The 18,670-nt window shown below is 38.9% G+C and overlaps 2 protein-coding genes across 4 annotated transcripts in view; one reads left to right on the forward strand and one right to left on the reverse strand.

Moving 5' to 3' along the window:
• Positions 1-10,534, forward strand: CCNA2 (cyclin A2). Its single transcript, XM_087963177.1, has 8 exons — positions 1-397; positions 1,868-2,120; positions 3,597-3,703; positions 5,359-5,582; positions 6,002-6,206; positions 7,028-7,141; positions 8,573-8,706; positions 8,843-10,534. Exons 1-8 carry the CDS (start codon positions 251-253, stop codon positions 8,892-8,894), a joined length of 1,236 nt encoding a protein of 411 aa, XP_087819303.1. The 5' UTR covers positions 1-250; the 3' UTR covers positions 8,895-10,534.
• EXOSC9 (exosome component 9) overlaps positions 10,526-18,670 on the reverse strand; it is an 18,996-nt gene continuing 10,851 nt past the window's right edge. For all 3 annotated transcript variants that reach the window (XM_026667062.2, XM_026667061.2, XM_087963176.1), the window contains exons 9-12: positions 17,641-17,787; positions 16,349-16,536; positions 14,789-14,864; positions 10,526-10,730 (exon numbers count right to left, since the gene is read on the reverse strand). In XM_026667062.2, coding sequence (XP_026522847.1) covers positions 10,658-10,730; positions 14,789-14,864; positions 16,349-16,536; positions 17,641-17,787 — 484 coding nt within the window. In that variant the 3' untranslated portion in view covers positions 10,526-10,657. The remainder of the gene's footprint in view (positions 10,731-14,788; positions 14,865-16,348; positions 16,537-17,640; positions 17,788-18,670) is intronic.

Raw genomic sequence — 18,670 nt, forward strand, 5'->3', positions numbered from 1 at the left:
GGACAGAGCGGCGCGTGATCTCTTCCGCCCCTCTTTCTTTCTTTCTTTTTTTTTTTTTTTGTTTATTCTCGCGATCAACAGTGACGTTGCAGTGACGTACGAGACTCGCCTTCCCATTGGTGGATTCAATAGTCGCGGGCTACTTGAACGGCGAGAAGCGGAGCGGGCCGCAGCGCCAGCGAGCGGGTGTTTTTTCCACCCCGCTTCCCTCCAAGCTCAGTTTGTGGGTCCCACTGTCAGCACGGCCACCATGCTGACGGACAGCTCAGTGGACCTGGAGAACCAGGAAAATGTGCCTCCGGGGGCGAAGGAGGCCCCCAAGGTGGCGGGGGCTGCTGGACACCGGCTGGCTCTGGGGCTTCTGCAAGCTAATCAACGCCGCTCCAGCCAGCCGCAGGTAATGCGCTTTGCCCTTCTCGCCCGGCCTGGATGGGATGCCCGTCTCCCTGGCCGAAGTCGAGACACCCTTCTCCCTCCTCCCCCCCCTCCCCGCCGGTACCCGCCATTTTGGAGCTCTCTTATCCTCCTCCTCTTGCTGACCTGCTGTTGCTTTCTTGCACTCGGCGAAGGCAAAGGGCGGGAGCAGCCAGCGTGGTCCTCTTGGGTTTCGTGGCCTTTTCGAAAGCGGAGGAAAGGAGTTTCCTGCGTGTTGGCTTGGCTACCGAGTCGCCTCCCGCCGGCAGGTTAGAGACCGAGTTAGGCTGCTCGCTGCGCCGCAGAAAGCCTCCCCGTTCAGGTTCGACCCAGGTGGACAAACGCTTGGGCCGCTGCTTGCTGCTGGACAAAGCGCTTTTTTTCCCTTAGCAAATATTAGGTCTCCAGGATGCGGATAGCCGCGCTGAAAGGCCGTAGAGAAAGAAGCCCTTCTTCGGATTGAGATTGGATGAGAATATCTTGGTCGAAAGTCTAGGATTGTAACGATGGATGTTCTCATCCTTGTCCCTCACAAAAATTCTCAATACTCGGGCCATAGGCTAGGCCTCAGCCGAACAAGCCATTATCATAAATGTCTATCGAGTCATCCTGATCAGGGCTTCAACCTTGGCAACTTTGAGACTTGTGGACTTCAGCTCCCAGAATTCCTCAGCCAGCTTGGCTGGCTGAGGAATTCTGGGAGCTGAAGTCCACAAGTCTTAAAGTTGCCAAGGTTGGAGAGCCCTGATCCAGGTCATGGTTGTCCCAGAGGTGGTTTTTCAAGAGACAACTGGACTTCCTTGTATTTCCTTTGAAGACATTTTGCTTCTCATCCAAGAAGCTGCTGCTTGGATGAGAAGCAAAATGTCTTCAAAAGAAAAAGAAGGAAATCCAGTTGTCTCTTGAAAACCACCTTTGGGACAAGCCATAGCGTACGTTATTTCTCCTTAAGCTTGAGAGAGCTTTGATGGCATCCATTTTTATGAATTCCACAGCTGAAGGTAGATGATGGATTTTTCAGCACAGGGAACGTTGGGCAATGTGTTAATAGTAATAATCAGAATGCTGAGGGGCCTTCCAAAGCTGCAAACAAATTTGATCCATTTCGTGCAACATGCCAAGCCACAATTTGGTTTTGGCTTATTGTTCTGTGCTCACCCAGCCACTGTGGCTTGCAAAGCAAGATTTGTTGTATGTGAACCCAGTATGCTGTGGTGTGTGATCCCAACTATTAATTCTTATAACATTTTTTTTCTCACCTGATGTTGCCTAGTCCCATTATGTTCACTTAGAATAGGTGATTTCAATTATATTTTTTAATGTGGATTACATTGTATTGCAATGCACTAACTTTGCTTAGAAAGATTACCTCCCAATATATGGGCGAAAACATCATTTGGGAGAGCTAAGTACTAGGTGACTGACTGCTGTGTTTTTTTTTTTCTTCTGACAGGCTCCCCATAGTCAAATACCTTGGAGTACAAATGATGAGAATTATCTTGGTGTCCCCAATGGTAAAATGGGAAACAAACAGCCAGCTTTTACTATCCACTTGGATGAGCCTGATAACAGGAGACAAAAGAAACATACCTCCATCAAAAAGACTTCACCCAGTGAAGATGCTATCGGCTTGAAGGCAGTTGTTGCTTCAATGGGAACCAGAAAACCTCTTACTCCTATAGATAATCCAATGGATCTTAGTTCTGGTGAGGGTAACATCCTATCTTTAAAAATAGATGTATATTATAGTGATTGATTCTGATTACACTTAAAGTCTCTGCTAAATATATTGTTTTTTTGCAGGGTTCTTTTTGCCTATGATATAAAAGCTTATTCAGATTTAATCAACTTCAGCTATGGCAATTGTACATATTCCTTTCAGTGAAAATCTATTTTTTACAAGATCATCTCACTGAAAAATCAAGAACTTTCTGGCTTCTATTACTTGTGTGATATAATAACTGTATATTGTACATATAGGAGAACTTCAAAATAAAATATATTTTGATTTCAAGTTTTGCTTTGAACCTGCATGGTTTTTTGTTGTTGTTGATTAAGATTGAATGTGTCAGTTGCATTCTACTGCAATGTAAACCTTAAAGTAATTTGTATTCTGTTGATATTAGAGACTTTATTAATGTTTCTTAGAGTGGTAGAAAAGTGTTTCAAAAATACTTTTAATATGGTTGTACCATTTTTGTCAGTGAATGTATGTGAGGAGCGTTCCTTCTATAGAGTCTATTACTAAATGGACATGAAGTAAGATAAGTGCTTTCTGTACTTTGCTGCTGTAATACCATCTGTTCCTTCATGAGCCTAATCTTTATTTTCATAAAGCTAATATTTTTTATTACTGAGGGCCATTTTAAATTTCAACCAACTTCCTGTGATATTGTTGTCCAAAAGGTCAGGAAGCGTAATTGAAGCTCATGACCCTTCAAGGGGCATTCATCCCAATCTCCTGCTATGTCCTGAATTCAAAGCAAGAAGGTGAATACAGGATCTTGCATTATATGAATCATAGATTGATCCTGCAGAAAATTCATTGAAGTTTACATCAAGATTGGTGGGGAATACTCATCCTATTTTACAATGAAGAAAATGACCAGTGTTGATGTCATGGTCAAAACTCCCATTAACTAGATTAGAATGTCTGGCGGATGGGATCAGGCTCTGTAGCTTGGACTTTGAAAAGTCTGATAGACAGCTAAAAGCTAGGTTGGCATGTAATGCTTAGCTGTAATGTAAGTAGCTTGACTGGCTATAGATGTTGCATGAACAAAACCTTGAGATTAGGAGATAATTCTGAATTATAGCGCAAATCCCAGTTATAGTAATCTTAAAAACCATAAAACAGATCAAGATTTGAGTATGTATGAAACCAGGTAAAGTTTTAAGCACTTATTCAAAAAAGTAATATTTAACCAGCTTCTCTAGCTGCTTATCTGGATGTCACTCATGGCTTTTGACCACTGAAAGTCTTAAAGACTAGTTACAATGGGAAATGCTTCCCAGACAGTAGTCTATTGTGGATTTATATTGCTGTTCAAAATACTAAGATCATGGCATACACTGCAATCAAGACCAATTTTTTTATTTGAAAGAACTTACGTTTTTGGTAGTATTCATTGCTTGCCTTATATTCATAACCCTAAACGTTTTACCTCTGGCTTTCATTTTAGGGTCACTGAGTATTATGGATATGTCAATAGAAGCAGAACAGAAAATTAACGTTAACCATGTCCCAGACTATATTGAGGATATCTATAAGTATCTTAGAGAAATGGAGGTAAGAACTGATCATGCTTACATAATGGGGGAGGAAAATCATCTGGTTGAACTTTAAATATGTGATTATATCTAGTCTATTCCAAATTTGAAAAATGCTGGGCAAGGATATCTGAGGTTTTTGCCCTTTTGCTTGGTAAGTAGAAATTATATTATAATGTAACTATTTCTAATTCTTACCTGGAGCTTATTGGGACCTTGCAGGGCTATTTGCACGCAACAAGTAAAGTCTTTATCTTCCAGAAAAGATGTTCGGTCAGCCTTGTAGGACTAATAAGAGTAATATGTTCAGTACAATATATTAAAAAAGTCCACAGAAACTGATGAACATGATTTTTTAGAAGATTACTTGCTTTGTATATGTGATGGGCTCCCTTGTAGAATGTGCATTAAAGAATTATACCAGGCTAAATCAATGTCAACTGGAAAGCTTGCCTATGCAGTTCAATTCTGTACAGGTTCACATCAATTCTTATTCCTTTTATTTATTTTAAATTGCCTTGTATCTTTTGTCCGGCTTGAGCAACTGTATACCGAGTTTGAAAGCGCTCACTAGTGCCCTTTATACAATGAAGTGGGGCAAAGTAAATGGCTACCATTAAATAAGGACTCAATTCTCTTGCTAGCTTTATCCCAAGAATGGCTAGATTGAGGTTGTGTACCTGGTTGATTTAGATTGGACAAAATTGTAGTCTAATTAACAGTTTCTGTATATTGCTGCATTTCAATATGACTTCTGGTTGTTGTACAATGAAACAAAACACTCCCTAGCATCCATTTTAAAATTTGGTGGTAATTTAATAAATATAAATAAATGTCAGTTCAATACAATTTCCAAGACCTTTCTGAAGGCCATCAGGGTATCTGCAATGTACTGGAGAGAGGCTATTCCAAAGAAAGAAGCAGTAACAGACACTCTCTGGGTTTCATTTTGGTAACATCTGAATATCCAGGGTGGATTTAAGTTTCCCTCCTGAGAAGGCTATGCAAGGAGATAATCCTGGAGATATTTGGAAATCAATCCATCTGGAGTTTTGTAAGCATTGGAATTGTACCTGGGAAACCCATCAGAAGTCGACACAGAGCCCCCAGAACTGGTTGTGTATGACTACAATAGACCTCAGTTGGGCTGCTGTATATATTGCACCAGTTGAATTTGTCAGGAGGCCTCAAAGGCAGCCATTTATAAATCACATTGCCATAGTCTAGCTTCACTGTGATAATGACCATCTCCCAAGGCCTCCTGCTCTAAGTAATGGCAGTGGAGAGAGTTGGAGCCTATTACTTTCAGTTGATGAAAAAAGAAGCTTGTTTTGATTTTGTTGTCTATAAAATGTGGTTCTTATATGGCTAGTGGATAATCCAATATTTTTTCTTCCTATATCAACAAGCTACTCTGATCATGAATATTTTAAACATGTTAATGTCTTTTTCAGCTTTAAGTGTGTTTACATAGCTGCCTACCACTAACACAGAGCAAGTGGACTGAATTTCATTTTTAAAAGTTTAAAATGCTAATAGAGTAAAAGTACCAATTAGGATAAAACTTTAAAAGTTTGATAGCACTTTTGCAATTGGATAGTAAGTTAATTGTAAATCAATTTTATTACATGTAAGTCTTCAGAAGTAATGAGGTAATTGCTAATCTTTTTACAGGTGAAATGCAAACCCAAAGTAGGCTATATGAAGAAACAGCCTGATATTACAAATAATATGCGGGCTATTCTTGTGGATTGGCTAGTGGAAGTTGGTGAAGAATACAAACTACAAAATGAAACCTTGCATTTGGCTGTAAATTACATTGATAGGTTTCTCTCTTCAATGTCGGTGCTACGAGGAAAACTTCAGCTTGTAGGAACTGCGGCTATGCTGCTTGCATCGTAAGTAGATGAGAAGTTTGGAGTATTACATTTACCATCATGTCTTTAATGTGATGTTTACATTAAATATATGAGAAAATTCTGTTTTGACAGTACTTTCTGAGACAGAATTATAGAGATGCTTAATACAAATCCAGAATATATCTTGGAGAATGTATGAACTATAGATATTTAAAAATCTTATGGTCAATAGTTAAATAAACTTAAATATATATCACAGACTGATGATTTTTACTTCTAATATTTTTCCCAGCTAAAATGTGCACATAAGCATTTGGCAGTTTATCCTATAGTGTAGGATAAAGGCTAATACTAGCTACTATGACCAAATAATATCTGTATGAACCTATATAGTTGTGGAATAAGAAACACGGTGACAATTAGGTGATTATATAACAGTGCTTTTCATCCTACTTTAGAAAGTTTGAAGAAATCTACCCTCCAGAAGTAGCAGAATTTGTTTATATCACAGATGACACTTACACAAAGAAACAAGTTCTCAGAATGGAGCACTTAGTTCTGAAAGTTTTGTCATTTGATCTGGCAGCTCCTACAATAAATCAATTCCTTTCTCAATACTTCTTAAAACAGCCAGCCTGCTCCCTAGTGGAAAACTTGGCAATGGTAAGTGTTAGGATTTTTTAAAAAACAAAAGCAAAATCTGAATATATCAGAAGCAGTTTTTAAAACTTTGTTCATCTATTGCAATTAGTGTCCTTTGAGAACATGCTGCTTTTAAAAATGAAAGGAAGAAGGAAAAGGCCTTCATTTTAGATTGTGCTCTGGTTGTTTGGCTAAAAAAAGTAATCCCAGAGAAATGAAGGCTCAGCATGTTGTCAAATTCTTCATGTTCCTATATGCATATATGAACATAAGTCAAAGACTTCCATATAGGCCTTTGACTTAGGATCACAGTTGGGACTGGGATTGACATTGTAAGTCAGTGCAGCCATAAAATAAGAGATTGTGTGACCAAATTGACTTAAGATAGCAAGTCCAGGCACTCCCAGCATAGTTCTGGGATTGTATGCTGCCTGCAAAGCAGAATGCAAGATGGCCAAAAGGGGATACTTGGGAGATAGGTGGATGGAGAAGTTGAAACGCCCATTATAGTAAATATGGGTGGGCACCTGAATTTTGATCATGTGGCTGTGGCAGCCATAAGTTCGGGCACTGATCATAAGTGCATTTTTCCAGCACTGTTGTAACTTTGAATGGTTGTTGAACGAATAGTTGTAAGTCAAGGACTGGATATTTTCCTACCTTTACACTGTAGCTTTCATCAATAACAAAACAGTGGGGCAGGCATTTAACTAGTATCTTGATATAAAATTTCATAATGAACTCTTTTACTTAAAAATAGCTTTGTTACATTTGTTACATTTTGACCTAGAAAATTTACACAAATATTAGAAATGAAGATTATGCTTTTTATTTTTCTACAGTACTTGGGTGAACTAAGTTTAATTGATGCAGAGACGTATCTGAAATACTTGCCATCAGTAATAGCTGCAGCAGCATTTCAAATAGCAAACTATGCAATTTCTGGAAAAACTTGGGTACGTATAAAAGCAAATTCTCCCCTTCCAACTTGTCTGTCAGAAATTTGCATTAACACAGGACTGTGTACTCCTACATCAATCTGCCTATAGTGTAGATAGCAATAGCACTTAAACTTATATACTGCTCCACGGTGCTTTATAGCAGTGGTCTCCAACCTTTGCCGGGACCGTCTGGGGGGGTTGGTTGTTGCAGGCGTGTGCGATTTCCTGGGCGCACAGGGCCCATTCCCTGGGCGTGTCCCTGGGCTGGGCCGCCCCGGCCGTCCCCCCTGTCCCCCCCGCTCTCCCGTCTGCCTGGCTCCCCCCACCCAAAACTTGACGCAGTGCTTTTCTGTCCCCGCGGCTTTCCGAGCGCCCATTCACCCCCACCCCGCCGCCCGGTTCATCCAGTGCTCGTTCTGCCTGCCTGCCTTCATTTCTGGTGGTTTCGGAGCGCAGCTCCTCCGAAGCGCCCGTCCGCGCCGCCCGCAGTTCAATCCAGTGCTCCGTTCTGCCTGCCTGCCTGCCTGCCTTGGTTTCTGGTAGTTTCAGAGCAGCTTCGGCTGAGAGAAAAGGCGAATAGTTATTCTCAGCTGAAGCTGCTCGAATACCAGCGAACAGGCTGAGCAGGCGAAACGGCACTGGATTGAACTGCATGCGGGCGGCGGTGGGGTGAACTGGCCGGAGGAGCGCGCCGACAGGAAAAGCCACCCTGCCGGCTCCCTGAAGCAGTTTCTTCCTGGGCTGGTGGAGCGAAGCAACGAGAGAGAGAGGCGGGAGGAGAGAGCAGAAGCCTGAGCGGGGAGAGCAGGACGGGCTTTGGTTGCTTCCTCCCCCCTCTTTCATTTGTGTCCTTGATCCCTGATCCCAGCAGCATTCACCGAAGCGAAGAAGCCGCCATTTTTATTATTATTTTTCTTTGCGGCCGGTACAGAGTGCTCCACAGACCGGGACCCGGTCCGCCCTGGTGGTTGGGGACCCCTGCTTTATAGCACTCTCTGGGAGGTTTACAAATGCCAGCATATTGCCCCCAACAATCTGGGCCCTCATTTTATCAATCTCAGAAGGATGGAAAGCTTGAGCTGGCTGTGATCGAACTTGCTGTGGGCAGAGTTAGCCTACAATCATACATTCTAAGCACTACACCTCCAGGTATCATTTCAGAGTTATTGATTAGAAACAAGGGATAGCCGGAGACAGTCATAAGGAATTTTTTAAAAGCTTCAGATTCAATTCCAAAGCCGCACTTTGAAGCAGAAATGTAGTATCACTTGTCAACTTAGTTAACTTAGCTACACCTGTTTCTGGGAGCTTATAAGCTACACTTCTACAAGTGCCACAGACTTTATTTTCATTAGATCCAAGCTCTTCTCTCTGGGCAATTAAAATAACAATTGAACACCAAGAACAGAATTACTTAGGTTTTAAGTATTTGACTTTCCTTTACAGACAGATTCTCTTGCTGCAATAACAGGATATACACTTGAAAGTATTAAGCCTTGTCTCCTAGACCTCCACAAAACCTACTGCAGAGCAGCACAGCATACACAACAGTCTATCAGAGAGAAATACAAGACCGTAAAGTAAGTCTCACCCTTGAATGCTGTAACTGAAACAACTACAGGGGTATGTTAGACTAATTTGTATAGAGAAAGAGCCAAAAAAAATACTTTTGTCAGATAGCAAAAATAATATTCATGTCACTTTTATCTTTTTCAGATACCATGCGGTGTCGCTCATTGACCCACCAGAGACACTAGATTTATTATAATAATATAAGTGAGATTTCAAATCTATATATAGTCCATTGTAAATGTACAGTTTTAAATGTGTATTTAGATTTCAATCAATCTGGTATATTACCATAGCTAATTATGAGGTTTTATACTTTTATAACGTTTTAATGTAAACTTTTGTACATGCAATCTTGTTCTATGTGCTTAGATGGCGCCCCTTTAAAACTGCGGAAAAAGACTTAAAACCATGCAGGTATAAATGCTGAGTGGCACTGTTCAACCTTTTTAAAATAGTATGACCAGTGTGAGGATTTTCACTCTAAAATTGCAAATCAAGATAGTTCAATGGAATATCTGCATATAATAAAGTTACAAGGGTGTACTTCAAATAGTCAAGTGCTCAGTAGCTGAACTTGAGAAAACTGCTGTGACGCTTTTTGCTAACAAGACCCCACTCTACTTGAAGGCTGTATCAGCTATTAAGGATAGTGATTTTTCTTTTTTTAAAATATGCCACTTAAGTAGCTTTATAAACACTGCATTAATAGCTTTTATTCAAACCAGTGAGTCTGGAACGTAAAGGAAGAGCCTCCAATAATAAGAATAAAAGTAGTTCTTACCATTAAAAAAAAATCAGATTAAATAAAAAACCTGCCTTCTGCTAACCTAGTTCATGAATCAGACTAACTTAATGTGTTTGCAACTGAGCAAGCTGACCTGCAAAGGAAACAGCCATGCAAATCAGTGGGTTGGTTCAGAGTTCCTACTGCTACGTGGCAATTTCAGCTAGGTTGCTGGAGGGGCACATTGCTCTGTATTCTGGCTTCAGGTGGTTAGGATCCTTAGGTTGTGTACCTTTTCTATTCTTGGTATAATCTTGATGTTCTAATACAGGATTAAAACAGTGTGTGTGTGTTGGACAAATACCAGGTTTTCTATGTTGCAAGGGTTAAATTTTATCGATGGAAGAGACTTTTATACTCAAATTTTAGAAAAATCAAATTCCTATAAGCAACCAATGCTTGAGATGCGCTCCCAGTAAATAAATGCATGAAAAGACCTAAATGTAACCATCTAGAAGCTGGCAAATAAAATCCCCTAAAAGAATCTCAGCAGTAACTTGATTTATAAAATATATTTTGCATATTGAAAAGTTTTGCTTTTAGTCTGCTACCTTTGTACTGTGAAATCTCGCCTCATACATGATCAGATAAAACGTAGCAGCAAAAGGAAGGGGTCAAATACAACAAGCAAAACTCTTAGCTTTAAGGGAGGGAAAAACTGATGGTCAGACAACCAAAAGGGCATATTTTATTGAGAAATTGAATAAGAAAATGTTAATGTCAAAGAACTGACTTAAAGAAGTCAGTTCAGCTTATTGTATAAAGAATGGCCAATCAGCAAATGCTTGCTTTGTTTTCTCATATTCTGAAAAATGAATGACATGTCTTTTCCTCTTGGTGTTTCATTAACCATCAGTCTTAATTAATCTCCTCCAAATTATTTTTTCACCAATGATAATCAAAAGCCATAGATGTTATCTGTTTGAGAGACTGGAGAGGAGAGGAAGATAAAATATTCCACCTCTTGCAGCAAAATGTTTTGAATAATCCAAACTTAAGATTTTGTTTATAGAGCAGTAATCACAAAGACAATTTGCAAAATCTTTATTAGCATTATAAAGTTTATTAGAAAATATATACAAAGACACATACAGTATTCCTATGAATTACATAATACAAATGTTTCTTTTAAGCATGAAAAGTTTAACAGAATACACAAATAAGATTAATTACTTTTAACAAACTCTTCGTTTTTTCTTATTTTTGCCAGCTGGTTTTTTCTTTGTGTTTTCTGATTTTTGGTTTGTTCTGTGGAAATGTAAAACAATTATTTCAACTAGTGCACTGAAACTCAAAAATAGTGTCATGCAAGATTGCAATTGTGTGTGCGTGTGCTCTAGACACACTTAGCTGTACAATGGGTTCCAATAATGTGGACAATGAACAATGCTATGTACACTGCTCAAAAAAATAAAGGGAACACTTAAACAACACAATGTATCTCCAAGTCAATCACACTTCTGTGAAATCAAACTGCCCACTTAGGTAGCAACACTGATTGACAATCAATGTCACATGCTGTTGTGCAAATGGAATAGACAACAGGTGGAAAGCATAGGTAGTTAGCAAGACATCCCGAATAAAGGAGTGGTTCTGCAGGTGGTGACCACAGACCACTTCTCAGTTCCTATGCTTTCTGGCTGATGGTTTGGTCACTTTTGAATGCTGGCGGTGCTTTCACATAGCATGAGACGGAGTCTACAGCCCACACAAGTGGCTCAGGTAGTGCAGCTCATCCAGGATGGCACATCAATGCGAGCTGTGGCAAGAAGGTTTGCTGTGTCTGTCAGCGTAGTGTCCAGAGCATGGAGGCGCTACCAGGAGACAGGCCAGTACATCAGGAGACGTGGAGGAGGCCGGAGGAGGTCAACAACCCAGTATCAGGACTGCTACCTCCGCCTTTGTGCAAGGAGGGACAGGAGGAGACAGGAGGAGCCCTGCAAAATGACCTCCAGTGGGCCACAAATGTGCATGTGGCTGCTCAAATGGTCATAAACAAACAGACTCCATGAGGGCCCGACATCCACAGGTGGGGGTTGTGCTTACAGCCCAACACCGTGCAGACATTTGGCATTTGCCAGAGAACACCAAGATTGGCAAATTTGCCAATGGCGTCCTGTGCTCTTCACAGATGAAAGCAGGTTCACACTGAGCACATGTGACAGGCGTGACAGGGTCTGGAGACACCATGGAGAACGTTCTGCTGCCTGCAACATCCTCCAACATGACCGGTTTGGCAGTGGGTCAGTAATGGTGTGGGGTGGCATTTCTTTAGGGGGCCGCACAGCCCTCCATGTGCTCGCCAGAGATAGCTTGACTGCCATTAGGTACAGAGATCCTCAGACCCCTTGTGAGACCATATGCTTGTGCGGTTGGCCCTGGGTTCCTCCTAATGCAAGACAATGCTAGACCTCATGTGGCTGGAGTGTGTCAGCAGTTCCTGCAAGACGACATTGATGCTATGGACTGGCCCGCCCGTTCCCAGACCTAAATCCAATTGAGCACATCTGGGACATCATGTCTCGCTCCATCCACAGACTGTCCAGGAGTTGGGGGATGCTTTAGTCCAGGTGTGGGAGGAGATCCCTCAGGAGACCATCCACCACCTCATCAGGAGCATGCCCAGGCATTGTAGGGAGGTCATACAGGCATGTGGGGGCCACACACACTACTGAGCCTCATTTTGACTTGTTTTCATTACATCAAAGTTGGATCAGCCTGTAGTGTTTTTTTCCACTTCAATTTTGAGTGTAATTCCAAATCCAGACCATGGGTTGCTAAATTTGATTTCCATTGATAATTTTTGTGTGATTTTGTTGTCAGCACATTCAACTATGTAAAGAACAACGTATTTAATAAGAATATTTCATTCAGATCTAGGATGTCTTATTTTTGTGTTCCCTTTATTTTTTTGAGCAGTGTATATGTTTGTAATTTTTTGGCCTACCTAGCCATTTTATGCATAATATAAAGTACAGTTGCTAAAATGGCAAACAATTGCAGTTTTGCTTACAGTTATTTAACAGGAACAAGATTAAGCTAGAATCTTAGTCCCCCTCAAAAACTACATTTGGATAAGTATCCTGAAACTTTAATGAGTTCAAAATGATTCAGTATGATTTGCCACAATTGCTACCAAAACCTCCCCCACAGTCATTCCTCATTTAGTGACAATCTGCAAAAACAAATTATAATAAAGGTCTAGTCAATTTCAGGTAGCATTGCTAACCCCTGGAAGGTTATAATAAGGTCATAGAACTGACTTTTTAAACTTGTAGTTATTACTTTTTTGGAAACATGTAAAAAGATACAACTTGTTTACCCAATATTTCTACTTTGGGGAGTAAAAAGGAGACAGGTCAGGCACAGGACACTGCACAAGATATTTTTTTTCTGACTAAGATGGCATCAACAATCTCTGCAGCATCTCCATCATGCTTAGTGACCATTTAGTTGGGATTTGCAATTGCTAAATGAAAGGATGTGTATATATGCTTGTAGATATGATTATTGTATGCATTATTTCCATTCAGCATGGAATTTCATGTAAAAACATCTTTCAACAATTCAGTCCAGAATATAACAGCCCTAATTTCAGCATTAAATCTATTAATGATACTCATTAATTAGGAATATTTACTTGCTTTTCATCTGAAAGAGCTTATGATTTTAAAAGTGAATTTAGGATCACAGTTCACTTAATACAATTTTGAAAGATTATCTATTGGAGGCAGTTCTATAATCCTAAACCAGCAGGTCTGCAAACGTTATCTACAGATGAGAACCCAGTATCTTCCAAGCTCACACCACATAGAATTCAAAACAAATAACATGGGATTGTATGTGATTGCTGCCTTAAATTTTCTCTGTGATCATCTCAACATGAATATTAATTTAGAGAAGATCCACATTCATTAATAGTTCCTTGTTACATTCTATGAACATGTTTTCTTTCTATCCCATCAGAATAAAAACAAATTGGCTACAGCCTTCTGGACTATCAGTTTGCCCTACTTGTCAGACTTTGCTTATTGTTTCCACTAGTCTTTGTTCATTCTATATTTATAAAATTGTTGGACAATCTTGACGCTATGGATATACAGTATATCCAATTTTATTTGCTTTTTGTATAAAGGTTTATGCACATGGTCTAATCTTCCTAGACTCACAACTGATCAAGAAGCAGATGGGAATTGTGGTGTAGGTGGGCCTTGTCTGGTGTACCAACTGCATGTTCTTGGATTGGCAGCTCCTGCTTAGTCACTCATGCTCTAGTTGCCTCCAGATTGGAATACTGCAATATACTCTACATGGGTTACTGGAAGAGTATCCAGAAACATCAGCTGGTACAGAGAGCAGCAACTTGAGCAATTGAATGTTGCTAGAGCAACACATATTACACCTTTATTCCACAAGTTGCATCGGTTGCCATTTTGCTTCCAAGTCCAATTCAAAGTACTGTTTCTAAGCTTTAAAGCCTTTCATGCTTTGGAACTAGGTCACATGATTGACTGTCTCTTCCTGATTATATCAACTCACTCCACTAGGCCTGGCAGTATATTTCTTAGCAAAACATTTTTATTATAGTTTTTGATTTTATTCTCTGCCCTGGGTCACCTTTGGTGAGATGAGCAGCTATATATAGTAAATTTGATTAATAAAATAATATTTTGTCACAAAATGTTCTAATTAGGCTTTTTTTGAAAATGAAATACTATTATTCTCTAGAACTTCCATTTTTGATTTAAATAATAATTTTGGTCAACTTTACATGAAAGTTTTCCCTTAAATTCGATAGAGATGACTTGCATTCTTTGGTTTATGATAATTATCTTCAAATCAATTTATGTTAGCCATTTTATAATTTAATACAAAATATTACAAATTATTTCACTATCCCTTTTTCTTAATTTTCAAGAAAAGCATCTTTTCAGAAAAAAAATTTCTACTGAATTCTATTGAGGTAAGAAACAGTATTAGCCGTTCTTTGGAAGAGACATGTCTCTTTCCTTTTTGGAACAAAAAAAAAATTAAGTCTCCAAGAGATCTGGCCAGCAAAAGAGATTTATGAATTATAACCATGGTTTTGTTGTAGTTCTTTTTACAAAAAAGCCATTTTGGGTCCAGGCCACATGTTGAGTACTGAGCTCTATATCAGAATTATTTCAAGTAAACAAGCCAACCTGAGGATGGCTTGATCAACATGTTCTAGGAGAAAAATGCAACATTTGGGAGATTCTAGACTTCCATTTTCACAGTCCTCAGTTAAATTGCCTCTCCCACCTTTTGTAAAACAGTGCCCCTACCTGTTCTTTGGTGTTACTTCAGGTTCTAGAATAACAACATCTTCCTCTTCACTGTCCGATAATACGATTGCCTCTTCTTCAAGACAAGAAAAATATTGATTTTTTTTAAATCCTATACAGCATCTAAATCTGTCATGGATAACAATTATATGGTATCTATGGATTGATATGATGATACATAATAGCAATAGCACTTTACAGCCCTCTCTAAGTGGTTTACAGAATCAGCATATTGCCCCCAACAATTTGGGTCCTCATTTTACCCACCTCAGAAGGATGGGAAGGCTGAGTCAACCTTGAGCCTGGTGGGATTTGAACTGCCAAATTCTAGGCAGCTGGCTGCAGCAGAAGTAGCTTGCAGTACTGTACCCTAACCACTGCGCCACAGAGGCTCCTTTAATAAATCTGAAAATCAGCAACATCTTCTCTAAGCAGATTCTAAAACACATTTTCATATGCTGTAGAAAATGTCTACAGCACACATTTCCAAGAGTTATTGGGCAGATGGAAAATGCTTTATGTATAGGAACTGTGGAAGAAGGAAACTATGAAACAAGATTTCAAGCCACTGCTCATTTTTATACTGGCAGCAAAGTTTATAATTGTGTTATAGTTGTTTCACTTCACCAGATTAATACAACAGGCTTTAAATGGACTAATTTTGCACACAAATTAATGTTGTTACACATGGTATATAAATTGTCAAAGAGTATATAATCTCTGATTCAAAAGATGTTTGTGAAGAACAGATAATTGTTCCATTAATCAGTTACAATTTCACTATACTAATAAAATAAATGCTAGACATTTTTCACCAGAAAAGACACTGCATATGCACCAATTTGCTTCTGTATTGATATCATTTAACAACCCATTACAGGTAGTTCTGTTGCTAAGTGAGACAGTTGTTAAAGGGAGCTTTACCCCATTTTACAGCTTTTCTTGCCAGTTATTAAGTGAAACACTGCAGTTAAATTAGTAACAGTTGTTAAGTGAATCTGGCTTCTTCACTGTCAGAAGGTTGCCAAAGGTGATCACATGACCGCAGGACAATAACTCATAAATATGAGCCAGTTGCCAGGCTTCTGAATTCTGATTATGTGACCATGAAGATGCTGCAATGGCCGTAAGTGTGAAAAGCAGTCATAAGTCACTTTTCAGTAACTTCGAATGGTCGCTAAATGAACTGCTGTAAGTTGAGAATTATCTATAGTGACAAAACTTCTCCATTCTTATGTAAGTTTAATTTCTACGTTGAAAGTGTGGACACACATCCTAGGAAGCCCCTCTCATGTTAGATCGCTTAATGCAATGCCTTTGCATTGGAATCATGGATAGCTGTTTGCAGAAATAACCTGGAGTGTTGAAAACAACTTTGAAAATGTTCACTGCTAACTATATAGAAGGGCAAAAGGATTTTAAATTGAAAGCAGCATGTGATTTGATGAAATTTCAAAATTTCCTTTACACATACACAAAAGTAAAAACAGATCTACAAAAATGAATTTCAACTTGAATGCAATTTCCTACTTCACATTTTTTTAAAAAAAGTATTCTAACCTTTTTGATTTTTGGCTTCAATATGAACATCTCCCATTTCTATATTTTGGTCTTCTACTGTTAGAGATTCATCCTGGCCATCTTCATTTTCCTCTTCCATCTCAGATTCCTCAAAATCTGCCCATGAATTCTGAAGTCCTTCTCCAATCTGAGCTGTCCCTGGTGCCCATAATACAGGCTTGGATAAGCTAATTTCATTAAGGAAAAACCAGGTCTTATCTAAAATGTATTATAATAAAGAATGATTCTCATATTTTTCCATATTTTGGAATCAATCATCTTGCAAATTTGCCTTATAATTCTTTTGGGGAAGGAAGGATATGACGAAGAAAGATGTTACTCGCTTAAATATGGTTAACAAAAAATATAGTAAACTTACTGAACAGCCAACTACATGCATATGAATAGTCTTTCTAGCAAATACTACACAGAAAAATATTAAAGTGATCAACAAACAAAAAAGGTAGTTTTATTGTTGATATCTGCTATCAGACATAGACCTGAAGGTTTGCTAAATATCAGTTAAATATCACAGAATGTGGGATGATTCTAATTGTATGTCTGTACTCATGAATAAATATTTGGAATATCCCATATGAACAAATCAATGGATAACTGAAATATGTTTTTCTGAAAATGTGACTAATTTACCAGTATCCTTAATGTTTAATATTTTCCTCCATATTTACTGGATACCTCAAAGGATGTTTATGAGTTGTCTTCCAACTTCATTATACTGGGTGATGGGACATTTAATTCTACAATATTGGCTTATTCAACTATTTCCTGTTTGGTTTAATGTTAACTTTTATTTATCAAATGTAGACACTCATCATATCAGAAGCAACTTAAATACAGTGTTACAAAGATCACTACGCTTTTAAAATGTGAATGTACTCTTGAATTATATACCAAAAAATTGGGAGCTATCTCTGATGAAGAGTTATGGAATTATTGACATGTTTGGCAGCAAAAGTATTACTCATCAATATTGGCAAGACAATTGTGGATCATCAATATGTGGTTTTCTATTTATGAACTGGCTTTCTATCAAAACAATGGAAAGCTGATCAATATTAGGTTATGTAATCAAGGTGCTTATAGGAAGAAGGTGTAATGATGAATTTAAAAATCAATCTGAATGATTTTGCATGCAATGTTTTCTGTTTCCTTTCTTAATTTAATTTATTTCCTCCTTTCAGAATATTGAAACAATATTTTTTAAAGAAATTAAGATAATCCTGAGCACAGAAGCCCAACCATCTGATTTTGTGTTATGCAACAAAAGATACATTTCTGGAGGAGGAAACGCTTTGGCAATTATTTCTTCAGCTTGCTCTTGTACATCATTAGTATTGACTGGGGCTTGTTCTATTTTAAAGGCAGTTATTCTTTCATTAGGAATTGATTCTGCAAATCCATATTTTCCACCTTCTTTCCTATTAAAAGAAAAGAATTCCTTTATAAGTTCACATTTGCATTGAAACATAGATTAAGAACCAAAAGATACTATTACTTTATGAATACTTAACCATACTTAATATAACCATACTCCATTTTATTCAATTCAAGAAACCAAATGGATGTGTTCTCAGCATATTTACAACAGAAACTGTGCTACTAGCTCTTCTTTCTGATATTGTAAGTTTAGGATACGGATGAGATGGTGAAAGCAGAAAAGAATCAACATTTTGCACTGAAAGACCAAGATTTCTGCCTAGGCATCATTTAAAAAGCTATTCTAAAATACAGTTTTATTTAAGTATATTCCAAATATCATCACCTCCAAATAAGATAATAAATTCACAGAAAAATAATCATCAGAACTTTTAATTAGTCAGAATTGTTTTTTTTATTAATGCCTTTTTCATGAGCCTTGCTTGCAGATATTTCATTATCTGACCAGGTAACATCCCAGTTCAGGTGTGTCAAACTCAAGGCCTGTGGGCTCGATCCGGCCTGCGGGGTGCTTAAATCTGGCCCGCAGGGGTGGCCTGGAAATAGCAAAGGACCAGCCCATGGTGTGTCTGTTAGCGAAAATGGGGGTGCATGGGTCCCCCTGTGTCCTGTTTTGGCTGGCAGGATGTTGCAGGAGGCTGTCCAGACTGAAAACAGGTGCATGGAGCCACGCATATCCCCCATGGCCCATTTTAGCTAGCAAAGTGCTACAGGAGGCCATCCAGGCCAAAAACGGGGTATGGCAGGGTCGCCCAGGGAAACTCCATGCCCCGTTTTGGTTGGCAGGGTGCTGCAGGAAGCGTCGGTACAGTCTTTTCCTTCCCATCCTCCTCCCCAACCTGCAGAGGAAAACTACAATGATGA

This window comes from Notechis scutatus, chromosome 4 (genome assembly GCF_049901735.1).
Source record: "Notechis scutatus isolate UNSWTSFEM ecotype Mainland chromosome 4, rNotScu1.2, whole genome shotgun sequence".
Classification (NCBI taxonomy): Eukaryota; Metazoa; Chordata; class Lepidosauria; order Squamata; family Elapidae; genus Notechis; species Notechis scutatus.

Bases quoted from the DNA above. Each gene is read 5' to 3' on its own strand.
- CCNA2 (XM_087963177.1), top strand. From the start codon at position 251: ATGCTGACGGACAGCTCAGTGGACCTGGAGAACCAGGAAAATGTGCCT. The intron at 2,121-3,596 runs GTGAGGGTAACA...CTTTCATTTTAG, and splicing joins TCCAATGGATCTTAGTTCTG to GGTCACTGAGTATTATGGAT. The intron at 5,583-6,001 runs GTAAGTAGATGA...ATCCTACTTTAG, and splicing joins GCGGCTATGCTGCTTGCATC to AAAGTTTGAAGAAATCTACC.